This window comes from Olea europaea, unplaced genomic scaffold (genome assembly GCF_002742605.1).
Source record: "Olea europaea var. sylvestris unplaced genomic scaffold, O_europaea_v1 scaffold1551, whole genome shotgun sequence".
Taxonomy (NCBI): Eukaryota; Viridiplantae; Streptophyta; class Magnoliopsida; order Lamiales; family Oleaceae; genus Olea; species Olea europaea.
This window is the reverse complement of record NW_019233108.1, coordinates 117995-126267: the sequence shown is the minus strand read 5'-3', so window position 1 is coordinate 126267 and position 8273 is coordinate 117995. Positions and strand designations below refer to the sequence as shown.

The window sequence follows — 8273 nt, the reverse complement described above, 5'->3', positions numbered from 1 at the left end:
AAAATCAGGTAAATAATTTAAAAATTCAAAATTCAAGATTAATTAAAAATATTTATTGAATATAAATAATAAAGTCACAGTTAAATAATTAATGTTCACAAATTCATAATTATAGGTCACAAATTTATTTACTGGTCACATATTATCAAATTAATTTGTCACAAATTATTTCGAGGTCATAAATAAAAAATTTTGTAGGTCACAAATTATTTCGAAGTCATAAATCGAAAATTTTATAGGTTACAGATCATTTTTTTGTCACAAATTATCAAATTTTAAGGTCACGGACCAAATTGTTGAGGTCATAGATTATTTTTTAGTCACAGGTGATCAAATTTTAAGGTCACAGTCCATCGCTAAAAAAAATTAAAAAAAATAAAAAACACAGACAATCAACCCAAACCACCAACTTGCACCACCACAACCAACATTGTCATCGCACACCACACCACACCACATCTACAACGCACCACCACCGTTAGCAAACACTATCAATCGTAATAAACCACTACCCACGTCGCACCAACACAATCGGCTTCTACAAACAGTCAAACACAGAATTCACATCACACCCACACAATCATGCTGTAAACCCCATTACCGGTGACCACTATACAACTATAGCATAAAAAACCAAAAAATCCCAAAAATCAACCACCAAATCACGTCGCCCAAAAATCAACTACCATCTGCATCACGACCGTTTTCAACCGCCACCACAGCCAAGATCTACCAACAAATCAGATACAAGACTGCCATAGTTTTCTTTTGCTCATTGAAATTGAATACATACGAAGTGATAGAAAGAGAAACCCTAATAATTAACAAAGGAAATTACCATAGGTTAAAGCGAAGAGAGAAGATAGATGAGAACAATGACAGAGCATGGAGAAGAGAGAGAAGAGAATAGGTCGTCGGCGCAGCTCCTTCACCATCGGTTGCCGAAGTTTGAATAGTCATCGGCGTTCGGAGAGAGAAACAGCTATAAAGAGAAGATTGAGAATTGAATTTGAATTTTAGGGTTTCAAATTGGATTGGGATGAAATAGGACTTATATAGTACCTGAGATGTGCATAAAAAACCATCCCACCTGATATTTGCGCTGAGATCTTTAAAAGTCGGGATTCTTGTAACTTGTGGAAATTATACCCAGACATGGATTTCAACTTTCAAAGTCAAAAATAGGCCACAATTCACTTTTTAATAATAATATAATTATTTCTATTAAAAATTCTCTCTCTCTCTCTCTCTCTCTCTCTCTCTCTCTCCCCCCACTATTTTCTCTATTTAAATACCATAGTCATCGTCGCGTACAATCCAACGAAATTGATGGGCCGAGCATTAACACACGTAAGTAGGGTGGGCGTGGGTTGGGTAGGATTGATTTTTTACGCAATCCAAATTTAACTCTACATGATCGATTTGATCTAAAGTCAAACCATCTCAACCCATTTATGTGTTTCAATCCAATCCAATCCAAGCTAATCAAGTTTCAATCGAGTTGGGTAGGATTGGTCAGTTTAGACATTGAAAATCATAAAAATATGTTTGACAATAAAAATCTATCAACCACAATGCTTTGACCATGAAGAAAAATTTGTTATCAGACATGAAGGAAAATGCATATATTATACAAATTATTATATCGGTTAAAAGAAAGGAAAAAAAAAACGCGCTTGAAACCAAGCCCCCAAACTATCACATTATGACATCACATTTGCAATTGAATAATCAAATTAAAGTTTAAAGTTAAGAGTACCAAAAAGAATAAAGGCCGATAGCATCAAGCTTAGATGTAAATAGGGTTGGCTTGATAGTCAATGTGCTTGAACGAGAAAGAATTAGAGAGGGTGGCATTTAGCTTAGGGCTAGAGAGAAAGGTGAAGTATAAGAGAAATGATAAGACTTTGTAAACCAAGGCCGCAAGGTTTCAACTTTTTAATTTTTTTCATTTGTTACCCATCAATAAAGTGAGGGCTTTCGGACCACCCCCAGCTCCCCCTTTTTCAATAAATAATAAATAAGTCGTGCTCCCTAAGGCTAAGCGGATATTCCAACCTATTCACTGAAAGATAAGATGAAGCAAGAGGGACGACATGACAGGGGGAATGATTTTTTTTTTTTAATTTGTTTTTCATTTTTTTTTAGTAGAGGGTTGGGTTGGCGCGAGTTTTATCGATTTTGATGGATCAACCCAGAACCCAACTCATTTCCTTCTAAAAAATCAACCCAATAGAATTTTAAGAAAAAATGATCCAAATCGATTGGTCGGTTTTCATGGATTGGTTCGATTTTTGCCCACCCCTACGCACAGCAATGCCTCGCTTCACACAGGGTTGGGGCAATGTCGATCAGTGATGAATGATTTAAAATGTCAACTGGTATGTCTTTGAGTTGGATTGTGTTACGAAGTCGAAAAACCTTTCCTTAGTGATGTCAGATTTGTTGGTTGAGTAACCAAAGTTGTAAGTTGTTTGATTGCTGGCGTGAAGGGTGACGATAGCGGTATCGACGGTGATCTTTGGACAAAGCTGATGGATTGGCGTTCAACAAAGATGCATATTGCAGTGGAAGAGCAAGCAGATGGTGGAAGCGGCGACTCTAACTTGAAGACGTAAGCGATAAAGAGTAGAGTTAGAGATCTAACACGATAGGGAGTTGGGTTTTTTGATATGGCCGAATTTTTGTGGTTTACGATGATGAGTACTGTTGCTGTGACGATGGTCTTGAAGTTTTTGGGAATGGTTTCTTCATTCTCCAATCCACTTAGCCAGACTTTTGGGGTGATTTTGTAAGTGGTTTGCAAATGGTCGTGACACTGATGATAAAATGAGTATATTGATGGCAACAGTGGCATATGTAGGGGAGGTGGTGAGGTGGCACATCTTTCAGTTGGTGTTGGTGTTACGGTGGTTGAGGTGGAGGTGAAGAGTGTTTGTAATCAATTATTTGAGTGATTGTGACTGATAAAATGATCAATTTGTGATGAATAAATAATATGTGATCTAACAAACTGTGATATTGTGATCAAATTTATAATCGTGACTCATAATTTATTAAGTTTTAATCAATTAATTTGATAATTCGTAATCGTAAAATAAGTTGTAACCTATAAAATTTGCGATTTGTGATCGAGTTATAATGTGCGGCCTATAAAATTTGTGATCAATGAATAAACCATAACTTATAAAATTTGGGATTTGTGACCAAAAGATAATGATTGACTAATTAATTTGATAATTTGTGATCTATAAAATTTGTATTTTGTAATTATGATGTTTGATGATTGTGAATAGTATGTAACTGTGATCATAAATCGTATAATATTGTGACCTTAATATATTTAATTAATAATTTTCTTTTAATCATTTGTTTACTTAATAAAATTTGAATTATGACAGTTTTTTGAAACTTCAAAACAAGTTTTTTATTTTTGAAATTGTATCTTCTGACCATTTACACCAGTTACATATTTAAAATTAAATATTCAAAATTTACAAATAAATTGTTTTATCAATTGAGTAGATCGTCTCGAAATTTTGGCTGGTTAATGTCCATACTCTGCCCATTTCGGGACACGAGGTCTAAGCCTAAAGAATTTACGAAATTAATTTGGACAATAATTGCATAATAAATATATTATTTGCTTTAAAAAATAAATAAATAAATAAAATCTAATGCTATCCAAACATGTTTGACTTACCTTTTCTTTTTCTTTTTTTCTTTTTTTTTTCTTCTTTATGACAATGAAAATCTAATGCTATCCAAACAAATTTTTATTATTTATTTATTTACGACAAGGAGGGAGTCTGCAGTCGTTACCCTTCGAGTGCGCATTAGGTAAACTTTCGTGCCGACACAATAGCCTGCAAGCCACGCCAATCAGATAAATCGTACTAGACAAGTCCTGTAACGTTTATTTTTAGAAAAATATTATGATTACACGATAAAATAATTTTGACAAATAAAGAGTTAAATGACTTTGCACGTCATAAGTGCATTTAACTTTCTAGATTCTCTCGAATTGGCAAGCCATCAAACTGTCCCACATAAAAAAGGAAAGTTCTAAATAAAAAAGGAAAGTTCTAAATACGAAGAGACAGAGCCTTTCCTCTTTCATCCTCTTTTCTCAAATTTTCTAGAACTTTCACTCCACGCCCATATATAAATCTCCGCACTCTCAGTGTCGCTAACTGAAATCAAGTCTTTTTCAGAAAATTATCTACGATTCTTCAATTGCCGACAAAATATACTTGAAGAAAGTTTTGTGAAGGCGCGACAGAGAAGCTGGAAGAGGAAATCACCGCCACCGCTACCAGTGCAGTGTTTGCAGAGCCAATGGAGGGGTTGCATGATGTGGGCCCACCTCCATTTCTGATCAAGATTTTTGAGATGGTGGAAGATTCTTCTACAGATGCAGTGATTTCATGGAGCAGAAGCAGGAACAGTTTTATTGTGTGGGATTCTCTAAATTTCTCCACCGTTCTCCTCCCTAAGTACTTCAAGCACAGCAATTTCTCTAGCTTTATTCGCCAGCTCAACACATATGTAAGTATTTTCAATAACCCAAGACAATTTCATATTAATATTTCTTACTGTAGTTTTACTTTATATATTGGTCAGTTTTGATTTTAAGATTTTGCAGTTGCAGTGGAATTTTTTCAGTAGGATTTCTTTAAAACGCATCTAAAGTTTGGTTTATTTGACTTCAATTCATAGTGATCTCAGAATTCTAGCTCCAATTTTTCAATTTATTCCGTAGTTTCTTTAACTAGGGTTTTCTCTTGGAAAATGGTGTTTTGCATTTTTTTTTTTAATGTCGTTGTTAAAAAACTATTGACATCTGGTTTATTCCAATTGGTTCCTGATTATTAATACGATTTACTAAATTATGTTTTTTAATTAAATTTCTTGAAGCTCGTAAAAAAAATTGATCGTTCTTGTTATTACTAGCTAAAAGGTTGTCAGTTTGCAAGGACAGAAGTGAGTTATTAATGTTTGCCGAACTTCTTCTGTTGTGGTTATTTACATTTGATTGAGTCATGTTGAAATATTATATGCTGTTTGAAACGTAGGATTTCACAATTTTATGCTGCAAGCATTCGGAAAATTTCCCCCTGATTTGCTTGATATCCAGCTATAGTCCCGACTATCTCCAAAATTAGTGATAATTCTGTACTATTTGTAAATCTACATTGATTTTGATGCACTTCTATGCTTGCATTTGGCAGTTCATGGTGGTTCTCACATGTTAGATGTTAAAGAAGCAAAACGTTAGATTTTTTCTCTGTTTCTGATGGTTTTGAATAGTTTAAAATATATTTGAATTTGGGATTTTTACGGTTACTTAATTATTGAAACATGCAGGGTTTTAAAAAGGTGGATCCCGATAGATGGGAATTTGCAAATGAGGGATTTTTGGGAGGACAGAAGCATCTCTTGAAGACAATCAAGAGGAGACGAAACATAATGCAAAGCTCAACCTCTCAAGGAGAAAGTTCATGTGTTGAGTTGGGACATATCGGTGCGGAAGAAGAAGTTGAAAGACTGAAATGTGATAGAGATGGGTTGATGATGGAAATTGAGAAACTGAAGCAACAACAGCATAACTCAAGGGAGAAGATCATGGAAATGGACCAAAGGATTTGCAGCACAGAAACGAAGCAACAACAAATGATGAGTTTCATTGCTAAAGCATTTAAGAATCCGATGTTTGTCCAGCATTATATGGATAAATACGCACTGAAGCAAGAGCGCTTAGAAATTGGGCAAAAGAGGAGACTCACTGCGAGTCCAAATGTTGAGAATTTGCAGGATGCTGTATCTGTCGACATGGGTATTGATCAGCCTTTGAATTATACTAGTCAAGATCAAGAGGAGCTTGTGAACATTCAATTAGAGATTGAGACGTTGTTTTCCGGTCCACTTGGCAACGATGTTACGAAGGAAAGTACATCAGAGAATGACCCCTTTACTAGTGGTTCTGGTTTGAATTCTGCTACAGAGAGTCTGTTGGAGGAAATGCTCAGGGAAGATCTCATTTTTGGCTATGAAACCGAAGAAATCTTGGCAGACAATGAACCATTAGTTTGAGAAGATATGATAGCAAAAACACCAGATTGTGGTGAGGTTTTACTAGATCTTGTCGATCTATTGGGAGACCTTTAGTCAATACATATACATGTTCTAGTCACTACAATTATTTGATTGTCACGGTCTCCACAAAACCATTCCTGTTCCTCGTATTGTTGCATATAGTTTATAATTTCCATTTGGTGGTTATGTTGTTATCATAAATTTAGCTGATTTATATGTCGTCTCTCATTTATCAGGGGACATGAAGGTTGAAAGAAGGCCAAGGATTAATCTTGCTCTTATGTATCCTTTCAATAATAAAGATTAGATGTTTAATTGTTCTACTTTTAGAAAAATTCTGGCTTTGTAGTTCTTTTGATTCTTTTCTGCAGTTGAAGTCACTTGATTTCAGTTCTGAAGAAGTTTTTTTTGTCTCTACAGGGTGGTTCACCCTAACTTCATATATTATTTCTGTAAATATCGATAATTGCGTGTTGTCTGCGAATAACAACTGTATAACCGTTAAGCCTATGCTGACAAGCTGAATAATACATGTTTGCCATATTTTCCATTGATGTCTTATAGTAATCAGTTGAGGTTCTTATGTCCATCTCTACAGAAAATTTAAAGATTTTTGTTGAAGAGAGTTATTTTAAGTAATACTGTGGAATGGTACTTGTGGAATGGTTGCATACAAGTAGGGATATATTCATGTAGGTTATTTGATGATCACGAGAATTTTTCTTTCTTTCGCTTGTTTGGTTAAGTGTATTGTACGGTACTGTATTCTTATACAGACATCATACCAAACATAGACTTGATGCCTGTAGAGAGACTAATGTGCTAAACCAATTCTTTGCAGCACAGGATGTTGGGAACTGCTGAACTGGTAACAGTGGGCTAATAGATTATGGGCAGCGAGTTTGTATGACTCCGTGCTTGCAGTTTTCTAGTGCCTGGATGTGGATGCAGGTAATATGGTTAGTACATTTTCTTCTATTTCTATGCTGCTGATATGTGGCTGTTACTGGAGATTGAACTTAGTGCTAGGTTTCCACAGTCAGTCTGGCCCGAATGCTGAAACTGAATGTACTTTTGTTAGCCATTCTGGTTGTATCGACTTGCGTCTATCTGTCTCTGATCCTTTAAAGCATAGAATGAATCGAGTGGGGATTGTCAGGTTTCAGCTGGTTTTTGTGCTCTTAGGTTCGAATAGACTAAACAAAAGGCTTTGTTGTTGAGAAAGTAAGAGAAGGTTATCTGGTAGCCATTGCCTACTTTCTGTTCTCTCACATGTGGTGATGTGTTAGATTGTGCATAGGTGCCAACGATGTGGCAGTCAGTGTCTTGTGGCATATGCTGTTGAGTTTCCTCCTCATTAGTGGACCTAGACAAATCAGGTGTGAGGCAACATTGAAACAAGGATGCACTGAAACTTCTAAAATGTCGAGACTTTTTTTTTTTTTTTTTGGAATTGAAAAACTAAAAATTGTTTCAAGAATGCCTAGAGAACTCTCAAAAACTTTCGAAATCAGGTGATGTACTAGGTCTTTTCCTGTGTTTTTCTTTTCTCATCATGCGTAACTAATCTGATCTTTGGGACGAACAATGTAACATAGTTGTATATCTTTAATTTTAGTTCTTTTACGTATCGATTTTACTTTCATTATTTATATTGTCTTTGAATTGACCATTATTTTATTGAACTGTGAATTTGTGATGAATGGAGAAAGTCTATTATAGTTTTATATCATGTAATAAATTTTGACAATTAGATAATAGGTAGAGATACGTATCTATTATTATCGTGATCATGAATTGAATTCCTAGGTGATATAATGCATTTAGTCGAGGCCTATTTTGATTCATGTAGAGATGTAGCAAGTTGACTCAGCTGGATAAGATTGATTTGAAATCGAGAGTTAAATTGATTAAATAAGTAAATTTGACAGAATACAATATTTGGTAAGGATTTTAAGAGACTAAATTAAAGGGGTTAACTATGGTGAAATCGCTAGCTCTATCACTTTTCACATGTAAGTTAATGACTTCAATTGCTAATTGTGAACATTAATTTTTTCGTAAATTTATAATATTAAAGATAATTATTCAAATCAATCTTAATTCTACAATCACATGTAGTTGTTCCAATTAAAGTATACATACCACGAATCCCTTTCCCTCAAAGCTTCGAAACT

At 34.8% G+C, this 8273-nt stretch overlaps 1 protein-coding gene across 2 annotated transcripts; it reads left to right on the top strand.

The window, feature by feature from the left end:
• The first annotated feature begins 4119 nt into the window (after positions 1-4119).
• On the top strand, positions 4120-7684 carry LOC111376699 (heat shock factor protein HSF30-like). 2 transcript variants are annotated; one of them, XM_022999672.1, is made up of 3 exons: positions 4120-4548; positions 5368-6124; positions 6938-7684. In XM_022999672.1, exons 1-2 carry the CDS (start codon positions 4339-4341, stop codon positions 6091-6093), a joined length of 936 nt encoding a protein of 311 aa, XP_022855440.1. In that variant the 5' UTR covers positions 4120-4338; the 3' UTR covers positions 6094-6124; positions 6938-7684. The 2 variants fall into 2 exon arrangements, with proteins under 2 accessions (XP_022855440.1, XP_022855439.1); XM_022999671.1 differs by lacking the exon at positions 6938-7684 and adding an exon at positions 6333-6490.
• The last annotated feature ends 589 nt before the right edge of the window (positions 7685-8273 follow it).

Bases quoted from the DNA above. Each gene is read 5' to 3' on its own strand.
- LOC111376699 (XM_022999672.1), top strand. From the start codon at position 4,339: ATGGAGGGGTTGCATGATGTGGGCCCACCTCCATTTCTGATCAAGATT. The intron at 4,549-5,367 runs GTAAGTATTTTC...TGAAACATGCAG, and splicing joins TTCGCCAGCTCAACACATAT to GGTTTTAAAAAGGTGGATCC.